This window comes from Nipponia nippon, unplaced genomic scaffold (assembly GCF_047370975.1).
Source record: "Nipponia nippon isolate SJK-2023a ecotype South Korea unplaced genomic scaffold, ASM4737097v1 scaffold_12, whole genome shotgun sequence".
NCBI lineage: Eukaryota > Metazoa > Chordata > Aves > Pelecaniformes > Threskiornithidae > Nipponia > Nipponia nippon.
Genome location: NW_028262313.1, coordinates 14567347 through 14589302, shown reverse-complemented (window position 1 = coordinate 14589302; position 21956 = coordinate 14567347). Strand labels below are relative to the sequence as shown.

Here is a 21956-nt window from a genome sequence, read left to right as displayed (position 1 = left end):
TTTCTACTGTTGCATATGGGTTTTTAATTAAACTTTTAAATTATATTTTAATTTTGGGTAAGTTTATGAAATTATTTCAACCCAATCAATATGATCATGTAAATTTACTTATGTGTCTTTTTCAGGAGGAATGAAGGAACAGGATTTAATGTGCATTAAGCTTCACGGTGTGAACAAAATAGGCCTAAAGAAGATCATTGATTTCATTTATACTGCAAAACTTTCCCTTAACATGGACAACCTTCAGGACACTCTGGAAGCTGCCAGTTTTTTGCAGATTTTACCCGTTTTGGACTTCTGTAAAGTGTTTCTTATCTCTGGGGTAAGACTTACTACATGTTTCACATTTACAATGATTAAGGCCTCACTATGGTTTGTTGTGTTTTTTTTTTTTTATAAGAACAGCGACTATGTAATAGTCAAAGTTAAGTCTAAAATTTGCCATTATTCATAATTTGGATTAACAGAGAATGAGTTTGCTTTGTAGTTTTCTTGCAAGTCTTTTTTCTTCTGAGTATTATGTACAGTGTGAGTTTGATATAAATGTTATACCACATTAAAATTCTTATAATTCCTGAGCATATTGCAGTGATGATAGCAGTGATGATTGAATCATAGTTCCCAGATTCCTTACTGGATTTCTTAGTTCATGTCCACACAGTCGATATCCTTCCATAAGAAAGCTACTTGGTGAGTTAAACTGAAAAAAATAATAGAAGAGTGAGCTGCTGTTGCTGTCTGTGAACATGTTTTCTTGAAACCTCTTTGTTTTGAGGAATGAAGCCCACAATTGTAGTGATCATCACAGAGACCATTACATCTTCTGTGTAAACCAGTGAACTTGGTCACAGTCCTTTAGAATAATTTATCCTCTAAAGGGATGACTAATAGGGATATTACAGAAAAGTTGGTTATATGAGAAAAGTAGCTACAAGGATGTTATGTTGATTGCCATATTTTTCTAGAATTAAAAATGGCCCACTGGGAAATATTTTTTTTTTTTCACAATCACTGAAATAAGTGCTTTTGTAAGCAGGGGAGAGCCAGCCCCCGAAGTAGCAGCCCTCTCCTCTTCTGCTAATAATGGTTAGTTAAAAAAATAAGAAGCACGCAGCTTGTAGCACAGTTGCTTTTGTGCAATTGGAACAAATAAAAAGTTTGCCCTGCAAAGCAGTACACTGTAGTTCCAATGCAATGCAGTCTGTCTATGGTTTAGACTTTCCCTGCTGATTTTTATTTATTATAGAGATTAAAATCTCGGGTCCTGAACTCACTCTGGGTGGAGGGGGAACTTTGATAACAACTTTTTTTCTCCTCCTTCCCTTCCTCCTTCAGAGTTGGTGTCCTGTTTTGTTTCGAGGCTGTGCTTTGGACAAGAATGCCATGCTCCCTTCCAGTTGAATGTCAAACAGTTTTGCAATTTTCTCTGTATTAGAAGCAAACTTCTGGTTTGCAAGAGAGCTGTTAGGGATTCAGCTTGTTAAGTGGTAGCTGGCTTCTCCTCTTCTAAGCTTTTTCATGGGTTCTGTCTTCATGGGTGGGAAAAGGCATGTAAGGAAAGAGATGTCACATGAAAACACTCCCTTCATTTATCTGGCTCCAACCTCTTGTTAAAAGCACTGGATTTATACTGCTCTGTTTAATCTTGTTGTTTATTAAGCATAGGTCACATACACATGTTGGGTTGTTTTTCAGAGGTTTTATTTTTTGAACATCCTTCTTAAATCTTAGAAATCAGAGGTTGCAGGGTTTCACGGCATGACTGCACTCGTTCTAGTGTTACAGTCAACTTACTGCACACATTTTGTATGCTTCAGTTGTGTTAACTTTATTTCTATAGTTAAAACAGTGCAGTCTCAAAATACGGGTGCAGTTACCTGTTTCTTAAACGCAGTATATAAGCAATGCCAATATGTGATGCTTTAGTAGCTTTCCTAGTTCTTGCCCTGCTGTCTTCTTGCATTAATATAACTCTGTCCTGTCAACGACAGGGAGCACCTACTTTGCGGGGTTGCAGATGAGAGACCTGTTAAGAGCTGTGCTGTCAAAGCAGTTCTGCCGAGAGAGACGCTTTGGCATTATTTTCCTGGAGGTTTTCTGATGTTAATGTTAATTGCTTTTATACGTTACTAGAAATCTCACTTTGCCTGTAACAGGGAAACTGGTGTGTTCTACATGAATTATAATATTATTTGGAATTCAGCTTTCTGATAGTCTGTACTGAGAAATAAAGAAGCAGGTATTCCCATTGCTTCTCAGAGTACAGGCTCAGAAATGCGACCTCCCCAATGAAGACGTGTACTGGGATTTATGCAAGCAAGAGGACTCCAAGCTGCTGATAACAGCAATCTGTTTCATAAGGAAAGCGTTAGAGGTGTTTAGGCTCTATAACGTTATGTTTTGGTTTTAATTTTAGCATATTTTGTAATTGGCCAGTTCTCCGAGAGTGTTGTGATAATGTTTCATTAATGTTAAGAATATTAAGTCCTACACCACCTATTTTATGTTGCTCGGGGTTTTTTTGCCTTCCAAAATGATGCAGTCTGCTTCTCCAGGGTTGTCGTTGCTGTAAATGCCAACGTGGAATAAGGTCTTGGTGTTCTTTTGAATCGGGGATTTGGAGCAGCCTCCCTTCGATGGGAGGTGAGCCCCAGGGACGCTGTGTTGCCCTTTGCCCTTTCTGGGTAGGGCAGCTGCTTGTTTATTTTGCTTTTGTAGGGAAAGAGCTTCTTTCATCTTAAATTGTGTTATTTGGAAGATTATTTTTCATTGTTTGAAATGCTTGTTTTCTGAAGGTTCCTTCGCTTATGATGTTGACTCAGTCGCTATTTTGGTTCAAGTAAGAAACGTCTTGTTTGATACCACATTTTGAAAAGAGTGAGGTTCAGAATCAGGAAGACTTTATTCATTCTCTTAATTTTATTGATTCTCTTTTCTTAAATATTTTCCTTTATATGGATGTCTAAGGGAACATCATCTCATTCATTGTATAACTGTAGAGAAAGTACAAAACTAAGTTTGTGCTGTTAGCCTAGTTATGTTCTCAGCATCCTTGTATAAAGAATTTTTGAATGAACTTTCTTTGGAATTTGTTTGAACAGGAACAAGTCTGGGTGAGCAAACTTGGTGGGTTTTTCTTTTTTAATTACCCTATCTTAGCTTTACAGAGATTATACTAGTTTCGCTTCATTCTTGAAGTAGCATTTCTGTAATTTAAATGAGTTCTCTGAGCAAGTCTTGAGCTTATTTCTACTAAAATTAGCTGAGAGCAGCATGTGAGAGCTGCTGTAACCATTCCCAGAGAAATACTTCATTGTCTTTAAATTGTCTAGGGAGTCCATTATTAAAGAGATTATAGAAGTCAGTTTATGTAAAGCATAACATAACTGTGTTACTTCATAAGAGGGTATTGGAAATATTTACAAAGAAAAACATAAGCCTAAGGTAACAGCTTAATTTGTGTAAAAAATAGCGGGACCTTCGAAGAATGGTGTATGTTGTCTCTGACTTGTAGCTGGCTTGCAAGTGTTATTTTACTTGTTCTGCATTTACACCCCTCCTGTGAAGTAGCCCATTGGTCTGGTAATCTTTGCACTGCAGCCGAACAGGCTCCCAGAGAAACACTGGAATACTTCCTAAGACGTTTTCAGTCTTACTTTTAGTATTGGTTTTAAATATTTATAGCTCTATGATAGACTAGGCCTACTCCCAGGCTCACATCTCAATGAGCCATAATGTAATTAAAATTAATAAAAATGCCATGGAAATGTTTTCAGAGTAGTGAGTGCTAGAGGACACACAGTAATGTTTTTGCAAGAGTAGCAGCAGCATACAAAATGGAGAAAGATGAGAAACCTATCCAAGTAAATTGCAGCACTCGGGGGAAAATCACAGAGTAATGGGGAAGGGGATGTTATACTGTAATTAAAGAAAACATTCCAAAACACGGAAAATTAACGTCTTTGTACCTTAATATAGCTGCATAAGAAAATTTTATTCCTTCTATAATGCTGTGCTTTACATTTTTATAACAAGTAGCGAACTGTCAAATATTGAGGTCTCAATATTTGGAAGTCTGTCTTGTCACAAGAACTTGGATAACTGAGGACGGAGCAAGGCGGTCTCAGTTTTGTGGGAGCGTGGGATCTAACGCTGGGGCTGGCTCTGCCAGCCGCCAGAAATCCACCTTTTCTAATGTGGTGGTACGATTGGTTCTGTTTTCCAAGCTGGTCAAATTTCTGTGCTGTTATTTCTGGACTTCTGTATATGTGAACCCACAGAAGAACTAAGGACTTCAGGGGAACATAAGCTCTTTTAAACTTAGACCCTTTGAAACACCATGTTAAGTAGTTCAGTGTCTAACAGTCATTGAAACAAAGAGTTAGGTGCCGAAATATGTTGGGGTACTGGGCTTGAGGACTTGATTTTCTGTGCATGCTGTTTTTCCTGAGTTGTTCTGCAGGGTTCTTATACTTGCAATCATTTTGCTCTGTGTCCAGTTTTGTAGTATTTTATAGTCAGTTAAGTTTTTTACCAGAGCTTGGGTGATTGCTTCAAAATTTCAAAGAATTAAATCAACTGCTTTCTTGAGAAAAAAGCTTTGGCTTTTCCATTTGGTTTTTCAGGCTGTAATAACATTGTGCTGTGCTTGACCTTTAGTTTTTTTAAAAGCTTTTTAGTATTTTCTGGAACCTTTACTTCTGCTTTGTAACAAGCAATTACAATGAGTAATGTGAATGAGCAGCTCTACGCAGTAGTCAAGCCCAAGTAAAATAGTGTTTATCTAAAATTCTTGACTTCCTATGAAGTTGCTTAGCTGTTTGTCCAGTTATGGCTTTTAGCTGGTTCTGCGTGAATATCTTTACTAGTAATTGGATTCACTGTACAATCAGTCTTATATTTTTGTCTGATATTTCCATTCCTCCCATTCACTTCAGTGGGATTTCCAGAAGTAGCAGTTCCTTCTGTTGATGAGCTCCTGACTGACTGCCTTCCATAGAGAATGGTTTCCACACCTCTCATAAGTACCATAGCATAAGTCAAACTATTGTTGTTGTTTTTTTTTTTTTTAATCAACACTTGAGTAACTTAAGTGTTTAAATAGCATTATTGTACTTTAATGCCATCCATTTTTGAATATTTAAGTAGAAGTAACTATTGCATTTCATTCTGTTGAAGGATTATTTTTTGGCTCAGGATTTAAGAATCTCTAGAGTATATATTTTTATGGCTGTGAAATCTTTGCAATATAATTTAGCCTGGTACATTGATTGTTATCTTAGAGCACAGTAAAACTGGTAACAGCACTTTTGGCAAGGAAAGTAACCTTTAGAAAATATTTAATGTGGTACCCTGATTTGAGGCGAGTGGTGGAATTTGTTAGTAAGCCAAAGTGCAAAATTTCATAAGCATAATGGGGAGTACTTGAAATCGTAGTATGAACTAAAACCCTGAGTGCAGTACAATTCCAGTGGATTAATTAAGGCAGTATAAGGTAAATTCTCTGAGAATTAGGGGGTGACTGGAAACTGTTGATGTCACGTACATCAGTCATTAGCAGTGTGTAATGTGTCAATAAAATCCTCAAATGTAAGTATTCCGGGAATATATTCAATTGCATAGATTTACAGTGTAACATAGTTATGATAGTACATCAGCCGGATGCATGCTGGGCGCTTGATAACCGGCATGCATTCTGCAATAGCTCTAAATACTTGATTGCAACCTGAACACCATGTACCAACGGTGCATAGTCTGTACCTTTTTTGCTTTGATCTTTTGACTTCAAGCATGCCTTTTCTGTAAGCAATAATACCTTTGTCTGCTTACCTTGATATGGAGAAATTGCTGCATCTCTGTAGTTTGATGTCAGTAAACGTATTCCAAAGTAGTTCTTAAATACAATAACTGTATAGCAAGTGTTAAGATTTGTGGCATACTGTAAGCCAGCTGTTTGTTAAGGGTGATTTTTTCCATTGCTTTATTTTTATTGTACAGCCTGAAGGAAATCTTAGAAGTAAGACTGTCCTGTTTCATTTACTTAATTTAAGGTATGCTGTTACTTGCATTATGCAATTAATTTATGTAAATTAAAAATACTGAAAGGAAATGTACAGAAATTAGTTCGATACTGACTCTCATAAGAAAAAATGTTTCTTAAAGATTAGAGAATGTTTTATAGGTCATTGTTTATATCCAAATATAATCACGTCAGCTAGCAATGTGGTCTGTTTTGTAATACAAAAATAATTTCTGTGTATATTTTGCACAGATATTTTTATAATAGAACTCCCAACAGTCTGCCACACGTTCATCTTGCACATAGGACCTGATTACAGGATTAGTGTTCCTGGAGATAAGAATAAGATTTGGAACTTTTGACTGTATGAAGGCATTTCAGGATGTGTGAATGAAAACTTTTGATGACTGCAGATCTTAACTCTAGGACAAGTTAGATCAGTTTCTAGTGAATTAAAAAAAAAATCTATTCCCATACTCATTAGACTTTTGAATTGTCTAGTATTAAAGGGCAATGATCAGATTGAGTTATACAGTATTAAAATCTTCTAATCTCTGTAATGACCAGAAGGTCATTTGAAGGTTTTTGAATTCTTAGGCTGCAATCAGGTCATAGTCCTCAATCTTTATAATCTTTTTAAAAATAGCCATGAGATTCAGAAGCTTAAATTCTTTTGGCATTACGAATATAATGAGAATCACAAAATTGTGGAAATTGTCAACATTGAGTAGGACTGACACGCACAGAGACTAGAAACCATGTGTAAATGAAGCTTGGCTTAGAATAAGGATTGAATGCAAAAAAAGCTGCAATTCTCGGCAAGAAGCGTCTGAAAATTGACTTGCTTTGCATATGTACTGTAGAGCTTGCTGAAATGAATTGGCCAGGTTCACTGGAGACCCACTTTAAGTTATGTCCCATCCCTCCCATCTTTCTTCCTTCCTCTGCCTTGGATCCCAAGTGACCTCAGAAATTTAGGAGCCAAAGATGTGAGGAAGGTAGATGCAGAAACAGTGTAGAAGATGTGGTTACCAAGGTATGGTCACTCAAGTATTGAATGAAATTAGGGTATGATCCATACTGTGAAAGCATTTCATGTGCTGGGTATTTCTAGGGGAAATCCTCCTAGATTCATTATTTTTAAAAAAAGTGTGGGTATATATATTATAAAAATCACTACCTTTGTCTTATTTTTGACAATGATGTGTATTTAATTTTGAACATGTTCCAGTAGAGCACCACCTTGATTTACTAAAGGTGCAATTTTGTTCATTTCTAAGGAATGTATTCATGGGATTGAACACCGTAAATTGTCTGAAGTATGTGGCATTGGCAAGGTAGCTGTGCCATTCTCTTTGGCTGCATTATGACAATACAATTTTAATAATGTTAGAAAATGTCTAATGGCAAGACCCACTTTTGCGTTATTCTCTGTAACCTTGGGCTGATCACCTCTCCCTTAACTGTATTTTCCACATTTCTTTCTTACAAAGATGTTTGCAAGAGCTTTTCAAAGATGAAGTGCTGTATAATTGCTATGTATCATCATTGTATAATGTATTTGACATAATTAATATATGCCATCTGCTTGGTAGTTGTCTCATTTCTTTCTTCAAAATAAGGAATACATTGGGTCTCCCCTTGCAGTCATGAATATATACATCACATTGAACATTTATTTGCTCATGTGTAAATCACCTTGAGCATTGCGAAATGATGAACTATTGCTGATTCTATAGCATTCCTTAAATTCTACATTAGCATTTAGACACCAAATTAAGAAAGTGTTTTGATTCCTCTTTCTGTTTACTTAATAGGTTTCGTTGGAAAACTGTGTTGAGGTTGGGCGAATTGCCAACACATACAATCTCACAGAAGTGGATAAATATGTTAATAATTTCATCCTGAAGAACTTCCCCGCATTATTAAGTACTGGTGAATTTGTGAAACTCCCCTTTGAACGTCTTGCCTTTGTGCTTTCAAGTAATAGCCTTAAGCACTGCACTGAACTCGAACTGTTCAAGGCGGCTTGTCGCTGGCTACGATATGAGGAGCCTCGGATGGAGTACGCTGCAAAGCTAATGAAGAACATCAGGTTTCCACTGATGACACCCCAGGATCTTATTAACTATGTTCAAACAGTGGACTTCATGAGAACTGACAATACCTGTGTAAACTTGCTTTTGGAAGCCAGCAATTACCAAATGATGCCATACATGCAACCGGTTATGCAGTCGGAGAGAACTGCCATTCGATCGGACAGTACTCACTTGGTGACGTTGGGGGGAGTGCTGAGGCAGCAGCTGGTTGTCAGCAAGGAGTTACGGATGTATGACGAAAAGGCCCACGAATGGAAATCCTTAGCTCCCATGGATGCACCAAGGTACCAGCACGGCATCGCTGTGATCGGAAACTTTCTTTACGTAGTTGGGGGCCAGAGCAATTACGACACAAAAGGAAAGACAGCGGTTGACACAGTCTTTAGGTTTGATCCTCGCTACAACAAGTGGATGCAAGTCGCATCTTTAAATGAGAAGCGCACCTTCTTCCACCTAAGTGCCCTCAAAGGACATTTGTATGCAGTCGGTGGTCGAAATGCAGCGGGTGAGCTAGGTGAGTGCTTCTCCTGAAGCATGGCTTCTTGCCTTGCTTTTTAGGCCTTGAAATACTGCGCTGCCCTGTGAATGGGTGGAGAGGAAACAAGTTGTTGGTGTGCAGCTTCTTTCTGGAAATACTGCAAATGCATAGAGAAATTTGGCTGGATACTATTAACAGTTAATTTTAGAAGGGCTTCCACAAAAAAATTTCCAAATACATGTATCTTGTGTACTGATGCATAATATTCAGTGTCTTCATCTTTATCATCAAACATGAAATAAGTATGTCTACCTGTAGAAGCGTGTGTGTATATATATATAACACAACTAAAAACACAAAAAAAATCATTACTTAAGTTGAGAAACCAAACCCACCCATGTATCACTCTTAAGGGATACAGGACTTTCTAACTGAAAGTTACTGTTGAATGAAGGTTGCTAATGACCGAGTGATTTGTTTCACTCACAGATCAGTGAGATTCAGATCTCCTGATATTCTGGACTCTTTAATTAGTAAAAATGTTATATTTTGCCTGTGATCTGTGATCTTGTTAACACTGTTAACTTATTTATACGAACGACCCTGTCCTGCTGCCTCCTTTTTTCCCCTCTTGCAAATAATGATTCATTTTACTTGACCAAAAAAAAAAAAAAATTAAAAAAAAATCAATTTCAGGGAAATAAGATGGTTGGAAACAAAGAATAAATACATGGTAACTTTTAATTTAACAAAAGTCTGTAGAGGATGGCCCGTATTAATCCACTGCATTTTCCAAAGCCATAGTGGTTAGCATTTGCAGTCAAGTCTGGGAGCGTACACTCAATTGTAAATTTGTCTGTGCTTTAAAATGGAAATGCTGCAGTGATTATACTTGGAATTTTAGCATATTATTATATCTAAACCAGATGTAACATTTCATTATTTTGTTTGCTGCTTTCAGCCCAATACTTAACCGTGTCTTGTCAAGTCTTTGTGGCAGTATCTCTCGCTCTTAGGATTTACTTTTTAGAAATGCACTGATATCTTCAAGTGCAGTGAGAAACATGTATAATGGAAACAATACAAAACCTAACTTGTGCTGCAGCATCTGTGATTTTTTTTTTAATTAATGCATCTTGGTCATTCACATACACACTGTTTCATGATCAAATTGCAGACTTTCTCAGGAAGCCCATAGTGCGTTGCTTCCACTCCACAAAACTGGGCTGGTTTTGCTAGAATTTTGAAATCCATTCTAATGTTTGATGAAATGAGACATTTAAAAATGCCTTCTGTTTCCAAAAAACATGGGAAACTGTATTGCAATAACTTGTTTTTCCTAGGCAGCCATTTTCTGATGCAGATCCAGAGGTTTTCAGTTTTTCTTACATGTCACTTTATCTACCTGAAAATATATTCTAAAAGCAGGCTTAATACCCTCTAAGAGACCAAATGTACAGACTAATGTGTATTGATCTTTATCCTGAGTATCAGAAAACGTGACCTTCATTGAGCTATTTTCTAATGGTATGAATTAATAGGAGATAATCAGATTGCTGTCCTTGTGTACTGTACCATCTAAACAGAGTAGGTTTATAAGAATGTCAGTGAAAAAGTTGCAAGTCTAACAAAATCAATATGAAATAATACTGTCACTAAGCCTGTGCAATCTATGTGTACAGCAGGCTAAATTTAAGCTCAGTGTTTTTCTTAAATTAGATCAAGCAGTACCGTTCTGCTGACCTCAACTCTTCTGCAGCTTTAATTAAAATACAAAATCTATTGCCTGTCTAAAATTCTTCCGTAAAGATATCATTAAAATGCTGCAGCGATTTCCACGCAGACCTGAAAAATGTCATTGGATCATTCTGCAGGAAGAGTACTCTATAAATGCTAATAAATATTGTAGCTGTCTGATGCTTTGATTTGGGGCTTCAGTTTCTTTTCTTGTTAATTGTGAGGCAAGTCACTTTTCATTTTCATGTTTCTTTCATAAACCTTGACAGCTGAAAGATGAAATCCAGCTTAAACTTCCCATTCTCTTCAGATGAGAAAAACTCTCAAGCTTTTCATAGAAGAGAAGGTCAAATGTGTGTTGGACAGGTATTAAAGAAGTTGCCCTTGGGTTCAAACTAATTTCAATCTGTTGTTAGGGGAAAAATTCCCCAAACCTGAATTCAACTTTCTGGAAGATCAGCTCCTATGGAAAAGGGCCAAAGGATTAAAGTTACTAAAATGAATTTCTTTCTTTTTTTTTTTCCTGACATTCACTGGAATAAAAACTATACTTTCTTGAGGATCTCTATCAAGCCTTCCCAAAACGGTTTTCAAATGCTTACTCTTCTGAGAACTTTGTAAATACCTCAATAGTATATGCTTCAGCAGTAATGAACAGCTACTCTTTTAACAGCGCGCACCACTGAGAAAAGTTCAGTTCATTGTAAGGACAGCTGAATTTGTGTGTATGTGGTACATTCATTGGAATATGGTAAATGTATCTTTGAAACATGCCAAATTATGAAATTATAATTCAAATTTTTTAACCCTGTACCAGCCTAGGGCTGTGCAGAAGCATACACCACTCCTAGAAGGATTGTGCATCATTCTGGTTGGTCAAAGCAGGCACCTGCCCAAGATCTTCCCAGAAGGCAGGGAGAACAGCACTCCGGCACAAGGGGGAGACCAGCCTGGAGAAGTCAGGTGTGCAGAAGGCAAGACTTTTTGGCAAAGGAGACAAAGGAAAAACCAGGTGTGGTTCACAGAGATAGTCATGAAGCAGAGCTCATTGGCAATTCCCAGCTGTGCTGTTGTGCAGAGCACTGGATGCTGTTTTCTCTTCTCAGACGAACAGATTTTTGTAGCTCTTTTTTGAAAGAGTTCAGTTGTGGTGCTTGATGGTGATGGCAGAAGCTGTGCCTTTAACTGTTAGAAAACTTGTGCAGTTAGGTACTTTGCAGGTACTTCAGGCTCTGCTGTTGATAGGCTTGAGTGGAGTTTGAGATGTTTATATATGGGCTTTTCCTAAGCACTTTAGGGGGGACGTTGGCTTGTGACTAAACCACATATTCACCGATACCTTCATCATCATGCCGCAGTAAAGACAGAAAGAGAAGACTTCTAGTCCAAGGCAGGACAGTTACATGCTCTTCTGACCTCCTGCCCAACAAGTGGGAAGGCATTTATTTTCCAGGTGCCCTCTATGATGCTTAGCCCTCGATTCAAACAGCTCCTTGTTTATGTAAAAACTTCCCTTGCGAGCCTATGTAACATATATATTTTAAATGTGTCGGTTAAGAAGAAAAATATGCATCGCTACCCAGTTGGGCTGTTTGCTGACTGTGTAGTACTGTGAATATCAAACCAAAGAGTGAACTGGAGGACCTCTTGCATAGGAGCTTATTTTGAAGTGGCTCCTTGCTATGCTAGGGACAAAATTACTCGGGGCTCTGTTTAATTTAACCAAGTCAGCTTTGAGTTCTGCAGAAGCAAGCTGTATTATAGAAATAAGATAACAAAATGAAGATCCTGGGGTTTGGGACATCGCACACAGTTGCTAAGTGCTGCTGTAATAAACCTCAAGACACATGAGAAGCTACTGACAGAGGAGTGGTAAATATCTGTATACTGCTCAAATAGCATCACAGATGGCACTATAAAATGAGTGCAGACTGAGCATCCCTTGGGACTGCCAAAGCTTTGTGTCTTTTTGAGATTGCTTAATTCTATTAAAATGAGGCCTGTCTTCCCTGGATTATGGTAATGAACAGATCAGAAGTTCCACTGTTAAACATAAATAAAGCCTGATTTGAATCTGCTGTTGGGAGAATGAATCCATCAGTTTCATGGTATACAGAATATATACTTAGGTTCAGTAAAGCAGCAGTTCATCTGAGTGTTTTGTGAACGATGCTCTGTCTGGAGATGATGTATAGAACATCCTGATGCCTTTTTTAAATTAACAGGCACCTTTAATAGCTGAAATTTTGCGTATTTTTATTCCTTTTCAGTGCAGAGGGAGATCTTGTTAAGAGAGAAAAGCGGAATGACATTGCAAGGAGACAGGGAAACGCAGAACAACCAAACAGAACGGCAGGGTTTTCTCAGCTGGGAAAGAATTAGCTTTGTTTTAGAGCATGGTAGATTTGAGATTTGAGGTGGAATGATCTGTCTGAAATACTGTCAAACGGTACTTTAGTTCTACTGGTGATGTTCGAGAGAATTTTGAAGCCACATCAGAAAGTGAGGGATCTTGGAGTCAACAGCGTCCTTTCTCAGATAACTAATGTCTGTACAACATGGGATAGTGATGGCAGTAACATGTACCAATTTCTGCATGTTTTATCTTCTCTTGCTAAAGTGATCTTTTGGCTATGGATTCTCTCTTAAATGCAATCCGTAGTGCAGAGTGAGATAAAGAGTTGTCCAGCATTGAACGTCATGTTAATCTGGCTGCTGCTGGCTTTGCGATTGCTTTGCACGTACTCTGCTCTTCCTGTCCTTCTAGCGTGTTAGAAATTTAAGTTCCTCACCTCAGCACAGAGTGGAAGTGCTATGGGAAAGAGGATGCCTTTGTGAAAGCAAGCAGAACGATGATTTCGGTGCAGCATAGCAGCGAACAGCAGGTCTGAAGGGTCTGCTGTCAGGGTAGAACTGGGACAGCTATAATTACTTGCATGTCATATCTGTTTTTCTCTGTTCTTGAAATTTCTGCACATCTTTGTTTTCTTCTGATTGCTAAATAGAGCGGAGTAGAAAGGAGCTTTCATTTTTAGAAAAGAATATTGGAATGGATGAATACATTTATACAAGAAAGAGCATGGGTTTATTTGGGGATTGGGCAAATACTGCATGTGCTGTCAAGATGGCAGCACACAGAAATACAACTCAAATTTAATTTTAGGTATAATTTGTGGAATTGATTCTTTGTGCCTATACCTTTATTTGGGCAAGAGTCTGTCTTCACTATTCACTGGCTTTGGGGCTGTGTAAGTCCTTGATGGATATACAAAGTCTGCAGGATATCAAATGGGAAAAATACCAAAATTTTTCAAGATTTTTTTTTTACTTTATTAGAAAAATAAAAGAATAATCAAGCCTGACTTTAAAAATTTTCATTGTAGAAGAATTCTTGAATGCTGTTTTGTACCTTTCCTTATGCAGACTTTTAACTACCTATACATGTGTGTAATGTGAAAGGCAGCTCGAGGCTCATCTCAAAGGGCTGAGGTAGGAAATGCAGTAACAAGAAGGCTATGTTGTAAGAAAAGTATTTAGTGAAGGACTTATCTCTTAGAGTAAACTTGGGAACCTGCCCATATTGGGTAGGTTTTTTAAATCACAAATTTGGCATGTCAACAGTAGTGTATAGACACACTTCAGTTACTTTGCATCAGTTTTTTATTTTTTGTCCATCTTCCAAAGCCCTGAGATGGCTGGCATAACTGGGAGTCCATGTGCAAAGCAGTCTTACAAAACCAGAAGCATTGCAGGCTTTCATTACTATTTTTAAACAGTTTCATGAATATGAAATTAATCATTTCATGCCTGTGAATGAGTGTATATAATTTGCTTTGAAAGAAACAGGAATTTAGTGTGTTTGACTTGGTCATGAACTTAATGTTCTGGACCAGCACTTTTCTGTATTTCTTAAATTTAAATTTCAGCTCCTGGGTGAGGAAAAGCTGAAGAAAATCCAGTGTGCTGTAACAATTTAGCAATTCTTGTGTGCAATATAGATTTTTTTTTTTTTAATTTTGTATTTTTTATTTTTAACCTTAGATGATGCTGGACTGGTTATCAAACAGTATTCCTGACACTGGAATTGGAAGCTTCTATTTTGAGTGTGTCTACTTGAGATACTAATTGCACGGAATTACACAATAGCATCCTGTTTTGCAACAATAAGGAGGTTGTGCATTTTACAGCAGCTAAAATATAATTCAGAAGGTCACTGTAGTCTGGTCCCTGCTAAATTTTTCCATGACTAGGGATTTTTTGGTGATAGTCTGAGACCTTACTCTTCCAAAATGCTCCAAAGGATATTTTTTTTTTTTTTAAGAGACAGATTGGAGTTAGGGTGAGGTACCTTATAGTCACTGTATGAGTGTTACTGACTGATGGACGTTACTGGCCTGGCCAGTACTGCTAATTCTGCAGGCTTATACTAAGACTAACTAGTTTCTGGCTTTAAAACAGAAAGTTTCTTAGCTTCTAAATTTTTTTTTTTTTGTTTCTTTCAGTTGATGTGTAATCTTGGACTGTAAGTCACCGTAAAGCTGGCTCAGATTTTCTACCCCTGATTGAATGAAAAGCCTGTTCTAGAGCAAGTAAAATGCCACTTTCAAAGACAGATTCAATTTTGTACACATAGTTCATAAACATCTCTCTTCAGAGATTAAGCATTGCATAACAAGCACTAGAATTTGATTCTTAATTTTAATTATTTAAGATGAGATTTAATTTGTCTTTAAGATAACACAATTGTTGATAATTGCTTTGTGCATCGTAAGGTCACTATATTACAGGGTTTTTTCAGGATCTCTTGCCCCTCTGGTCATATTGTAGTATTCAAGCTGCCAATCTCTACAGCTTGCTTAGATCCATTATTAAATCTGTTTTCTGTTTGTATTCTCTGTGCTTATTGCGTAGCCCCTTTCCTGCAACCCTACATCTCTTCCAACCCACTTTGAAGAGAGGATTCCTTCTCGGAAATGTTTTCTTCAAGGACATCTGGGCTCTGGGTTTCTTTTTAACTTAGTACTAACCTCTGTGATTTCTGATTTGATAAATCCTTTCATCATTTTAACATTCCAGTTCACAAAGAAAACTGCACAAATGGAGCTGTGTATTGACACAGGCACTGCTTCTCTCCATTCGAGATTCAATGACGTTTCGTCTTGTATTTTTTTAAAGCTTGGCTTTTGTAAACTGTTTGAATTAGTGACTTGCATATGTTGTGCTGTATGTTGCTGTGCAAGTACTTAATAAACCATTGTAAGGCAATAGAAAATTGGTCAACAGTTGCTGCCCCCTTTTGAGGGCATAGGACCATTTCAATGCAAAACACCTAGAAGGAAATCTAGCCCAATTTTCTGCATGGGTGGGATGCTGCTGAAGACGTGGGTCTGTTCTGGTTGCCAGATATATTGATCCTCTTTGAGATAGGTTTTAAGTTTATTCCCTCTCTCTCTACAGCAGACACTGAAGGGAGTTGTACAAGAGGAAAGGGTAGAAAAGCTGAATTCCCCCAGCTTCGTTGCCATGTTCTCTGATGTCCCAGAGCTGTACCTCTGGCAGGGTTCATGAGCCGGGGCAGGTGTTGTGTCAAGCAGGAATGGGAATGAGACAAGTGGAAGGCAAGAATGCAAGAGGGCTTTTTCTTCCTTTTTGTTCCTCTGGGACGAAGCTTGAGGTTTTTCTGTATTGTCTCTCGACATAATGCTCAATAATTCCCTTGACGCTTTCTCAGCTGAACAGTGTTTCTCATTGATGCTTCCTCTGTTTATGAATATATTACTGCCACTGCAACAGTACTCAAAACCAAACTGCCATGCTAGCTTCAACATTTTTATATTCTCATTTGTTTTAAACAGCCACTGTGGAATGTTACAATCCCAGAATGAATGAATGGAGCTATGTCGCAAAAATGAATGAACCCCACTATGGTCACGCTGGAACTGTGTATGGGGGATTAATGTATATTTCAGGTAAATAATTCCTACGATCATATCATCTGTATGAAACAATTACTTATCTAACTTCTTGTATTTCAGTGGGAGACAATAAAAATCAGTCTCTGGTTGCAGTAGGTTTGCCGTGGTATAAGCAGTGATGCAATGTCATATGAAGCCAGTCAAATAGCAGATATACTGCAGAGTCTGAGAAAATTATTTTAGATAATATTACGCATTTACATAGTAAATGACAGCTCTGAATTCCAAAGCAGTTATTCACTTTAACTGTCAGAATACATTTTTCTGTGGCGACACCACATATATACATTTATATAGCAATAACCATTAAACAAATCCTCTTTGATACATTTTGTCATTGGAAATTTTAATACTGTAAAGAACATCTGCCTTCATTGAGCTAATGGAATGGGATAAGTTTTCATGTTAATCACAATATACGAATGATGTCTGTACTTTCACTGGTCTTTCATTTCTAATATGCTCAGTCCTATATGTCACTGCGGTTATAGTTTCATTCCATTTTTTTCCAAACTGGGGGCAATAGGTTTTCTGAAAAGCTGGTATCTGCTCAGTTTTTAAGGAAGATTCGATCTGTCAGTGATCTCTGCAGAGATCGCAGACCTATGGATGTTGTCCTACTGCGATTTTAAGGGATGTCCTCTAAGAACTAAGCCGAAATTCAGGGCAGGAGGTGGGACAAGGTTGCTTAGCTGTAAAGAACTGGCGGGGAGATGCACTGGAGCACATTGATCCTTGGGGATTTTGAATCAGGGGGTCTTGTGCCAGTAGACTACGAGAGATTTGTTTTAAAATTTACCATACGGTACAGCTGCTTATTTTTCTATGAGCAAGTCCATTAAGCTAGCTTCTAATAATTTTGCTGCTACTTGTACTTTTTTTGCCCATTTTGCTTGTTTTATTGCAGGTGGCACGTGTATATGCTCCCTGCTGTGTGTTTTTCATGTAGATGCTGTGTATTTCCCACAGATTTTTCTTTTCCTCCCATCCTCTCAGATATCCCTGTGAGTCTAGACACTTTTGGGGTCGAAAATGTGAAGAATGGTTCCTTTGTCATTAAAGCCTCTTCTCCCTGACAGGCTTCCAAGCACTGCCACTACTATGGCTGTCATTAAATGTCAGGGCTGGAGAGTCCTCCTATTTTTTTCTGTATTTAATTCTTACTGTCCAACTGAAGAATTAAGTACTTCCTTGCATAACTCCTGTAGACACCATGCCATCTCTGTCCGCTAATAATCCAAGCGTGATAATTCAATGTTGAATGGTTAGCCCAGCAGGAGGTTGTTCAGTAGCAGTGTGTTCTCTGCATATTTTTAGCACCTCAAATATAGTTGCATGATGGTCTTAAACCATAGCTAATAAGCCTACAGTGTCTGAAATTGGTTTGACTGCTTTCTGACCTGCCTAGTGACCTTGCGGAAAGGTGGGACATATCATCCACTGGTGGGAAATTGTCCTGTGATTTCCCCTGAAGCCTCTCCAACTGCTTTTGCAGGGAACCATGGAGAAGGTAAATACAGAGAGAACCATAGTCATCTATTAACAGAAGATTATTTGAAATCTGCGTCCTCTCTCTCTTCAGTTCAAGTTGATGAAAAAAGCTTTCTGAAGAAAACTCTGTTATGTGATAGGACCACTTAAAACACAGTAGCATAGTATCAAAATTTGAAAGGGAAATGGATCCCTGTTTTCTTGATGGTGAGAAGCAAAACTAGCAAACTAAACAAATGTAAGCAAAGAAATAATTTTGCCAAAACGAAGCACTGGTAACAATTTTTTGTTCTTTTAATCTGCTGGTATCATCTTATGTAATGAAGTACTGTATGAGACATGGCTGCTTTCCGTATTTGGATTTAAAGGAACAAGGTACATTTAAAATGTCATTTGAAATGGAGCATGTATGTGATAGTAAACTAAGCCAATGCGAAAAAGTTTTAGGGAAGGCTGAATTCATTCACGACAATGTATGTTTCTGCTATTTATTGCTTATTAGGGTGGGCACTGCTCTAACATGTGTTTATATTTCTCTAGGGGGAATTACCCATGATACTTTCCAAAAGGAACTTATGTGTTTTGACCCTGACACAGACAAATGGACTCAGAAAGCGCCGATGACGACAGTGAGAGGTCTGCATTGCATGTGTACTGTAGGAGACAAGCTCTATGTTATTGGTGGAAATCACTTTAGAGGAACGAGCGATTATGATGATGTTCTAAGCTGTGAATATTACTCACCAACTCTAGACCAGTGGACTCCAATTGCTGCCATGTTACGTGGGCAAAGTGATGTTGGGGTTGCTGTCTTTGAAAATAAAATCTATGTTGTTGGAGGATATTCTTGGAATAATCGGTGTATGGTGGAAATAGTTCAGAAATATGATCCAGAAAAAGATGAGTGGCATAAAGTATTTGACCTTCCAGAATCACTTGGTGGCATTCGAGCTTGCACTCTTACTGTTTTCCCACCGGAGGACAATACAGGGTCACCGTCTAGAGAATCTCCTCTTTCAGCACCTTAGAAACATCCCTTGACTTATGATGTTGTAGTAACACCTTTGCACTGCATCATGGAGTCTATTATTTTTCTTCAGTAGTTTCTGTTAGGCTTAGCCTACAGCATTTCGTACAATTACTGGAAAAAAAAAAGACTTCGACATTATTTGTGCTGTTTGTTTGACCTAGAATGTTTGTCAAGTGGTTAACAAAAAAAGATGTACTCACCCGAGCCAAATGTTTAACAAATGAGAAGATATTGTCTGTAAAATGGATGAACTAGGTACGTTATTAATGTTGTGTATTGGGTGTGAGGTACCTTATAGTTTACATTTGGAAGCCCAATGAGTCAAATTTGAAGACTTTGTATTGAACACATTCTTTCACTAAATTTCATAGTTGAAATCCTTTTTCCTTTCATTTTTGACTGCCGATTACAAGGGGAGGTAGACCACATCAATGTGAACTATGACAGAAGGTTGCCAAGGGGCCTGAGCTACCTCCCTCTTTTCACAGAGTATTTTTGACATATCGGTTTGCCCACCTGACTTTGTGGGTGCTTTCAGAGCATATGAAGTTTCTTAGGCAGAGGGGAGAAATAAAGTCATTTTAAAATACTACCATTATACAGGAAGCAGACCTTGTAGAGGCCGGGAGTTTTTTACAACATGTATCGAGTGTTTTTCCTGAGTCGGTTGAGTGATGCTTCAAACAAAAGATTTAAAATGTTTGGGTTTTTTAATTTGGGTTTTTTCAGGAATTGGCTTCCGCTTGCATGGGAGCACACACTATTAACAAATGGGAATTCAGTGCAGTTGTATATTCTGTTGTATGCCTGTACTGAATATAGGTAGATAAGGGCTAGAAACATTAACTTAAGCCACTGAATTTGACCAAATTGTTCCATCACATCAAATTTAATCTAACTTTTCTCCTTTGCTGTTGAGATAACTTGCATAACGTGTCCTCTGTATAGTCTCAGTTAATAAGGTTATTTAGCACAAAGTGCAGCTTCAGCGAGAGAGCTGCTTTTGCTCAGTGAACTTGGACTACCACATTTTACCTTCGTTTGTTCAATAAAACTTTTAACTGCAGCTATTCAGTCTAAGCTACCTCATTAATGTATTTGGTTTTCTTCCTCTGCCTCACTGTCTCCAGGATAAGCATTACGTATATCTGTGTGTGCTAGGAAACCAATGCAGAAGTGATCACGAATGGGTATTTTTTTACCTACTTTTAAGAAACTATATTGGCCTGATGTGTTCATTTTATTGTTAAGGACTGACAAAAGTTTTGGGTTTTTTTTTCCCTTGGAGAACTACTGCTTATGCGTGCAGCCGTGCAAATTTACATAAATCTCGATCTGCTCCAAAATACAATGCACTGCTGACAAGTTGCGGCTCTGAGTGCTTATAGAAGGCTAATACCATCGCGCTTGTTCTGAACTTCGCATCCTATGTTACAAGTGGTTTTGGTAATGAACGCAGTCAGAGGGGCATCATCTGGGGAAAACTGTTTAAATCAGCTTATTTTCTTGTGCTACCTATTACCAATACTCACGTAAAGCTTAATAGACTTTTGTTGGGACTATGTTATTTGTATTTTGTCCCTGCTTGATGCATCAAGCAGCAGTATTACTATGGTGTCACTTTTGGAAGTACTGATATTTATTCTTTATGCAGTTTACTAGTAATGATCACTACCAAAATGTATGTGTAAGCTTTAGGTTTTATAATTGTTTTGGTTAAAATCAAAAGCAATTCCTCTTTAAAAAAATAATAATCTTAATTCTGCATAGCTGTGCAAGGTTGTTACAGGTGTTAATAGTGGCACCAGTGAATGCTCTAGGAAAGTAGCCAGTCAAGACGAATTGACTCATCACCTTAAGAATACTCTTCTAATGCTGTGCAAAGCACCAGATAGGAAAATGTTGCTCTGTCGTTTAAGTACGTGTCAGTCATTTGTGTCCCATGCTACTAATTTTTTTTCCAGCTCAGAGACCAGATTTTAGAGCCTGCTCGAGTTTAAATCCCCTGAAATCCATATTCCATTTCTATTTTAATTATTTATTAATTAATCTAAAAAGTAGTTGAAGTAGTTCCAGCTCCTTTTGGATAATGTAAATACAGCCTGCTGTCTGCATGCTGGGGATGAGGAGATGCACTGTGTAGAAGTGGGTATCTTCACTGCTGTTGTCCATTCGGAAAAACCTTAGGGTGGGTTCTAACCATTATGAGATGGTTAGAAGTCAGGATGTCAGTGTTTTGTGTCTGAGCCTTGAGAATAGCCCAGGAGCTGGTATATGGCCACAACGCAGAGATTTTTTTTTTTTCATTGACTCTATTCTACTTAAAGTGGAAGAATTCTTTTTGAATGTCATTTTGTCATCAGTGTTGGACATAGCATAGTGGGTTAAATGTAGTGCTTCAATCAAATTAATCTTTGAGGTTTTTTCTTATATCTCCCTCTGGATTAAAGTGTTCATAATGGCATTAGTTAATGTCTACTCACCAGAATGGAAAAGGAAACATCAAAGATTTGCCAAAAACTGAAAATCATTTTCTTCTGTACTGCAGTGTAAAATGGCTTGATGCTCATTACATCTATCTTAACCGTAGCCTAACGAACCCTTTCCATCTCTGAATCCACAGCTGTAGGTGTACATATAGATATAGCAGATATTCAATCTTCATTTTCAGTAAGGCTGCTTTTATGAAGAGTTAGCCCGTCATAGTATTTAGAGCCAGCAGTGTCCAGATGATAAGCAGCCACCTCTTTTTTCATAAATCATGAATGCTTTCGTTTTGCAGTTATAGTACCTAAATTAGAAAAGCGTCTGGATAAAAAGCCATTAGTAGATAATTGACCTGAATGCGAATAAGACTACATTAGTGTGCTAGGAGGGAGAGCTGCTGGAGCCGTCTGCCCTCTCCTGATGATGGCAGACCCACACTGCAATCTCAGAATTCCTTTGGACTTTGCTTTTTTTGGTGCCCAGCTAGCAGCAAATGCCAAAAGTGCTCACTTCCATATACAACTTGTCAAAAGGCCTGGCTGATATCCCTGCAAAGAAACACAGCACTCTGAATGACTCGAGACATCTAGGATGACATTTCCCTTGCGCTGTTTTGAAATAGGACAAGAGCGATGGGGAA

The 21956-nt window shown here is 37.9% G+C and overlaps 1 protein-coding gene across 13 annotated transcripts in view; it reads left to right on the top strand.

The window, feature by feature from the left end:
* The window catches only part of KLHL13 (kelch like family member 13), an 87070-nt gene extending 67175 nt beyond the window's left edge, over positions 1-19895 (top strand). For all 13 annotated transcript variants that reach the window (XM_087748959.1, XM_087748964.1, XM_087748957.1 and 10 more), the window contains 4 exons: positions 126-322; positions 7837-8632; positions 16189-16302; positions 18340-19895. In XM_087748959.1, coding sequence (XP_087605085.1) covers positions 126-322; positions 7837-8632; positions 16189-16302; positions 18340-18827 — 1595 coding nt within the window. In that variant the 3' untranslated portion in view covers positions 18828-19895. The remainder of the gene's footprint in view (positions 1-125; positions 323-7836; positions 8633-16188; positions 16303-18339) is intronic.
* The last annotated feature ends 2061 nt before the right edge of the window (positions 19896-21956 follow it).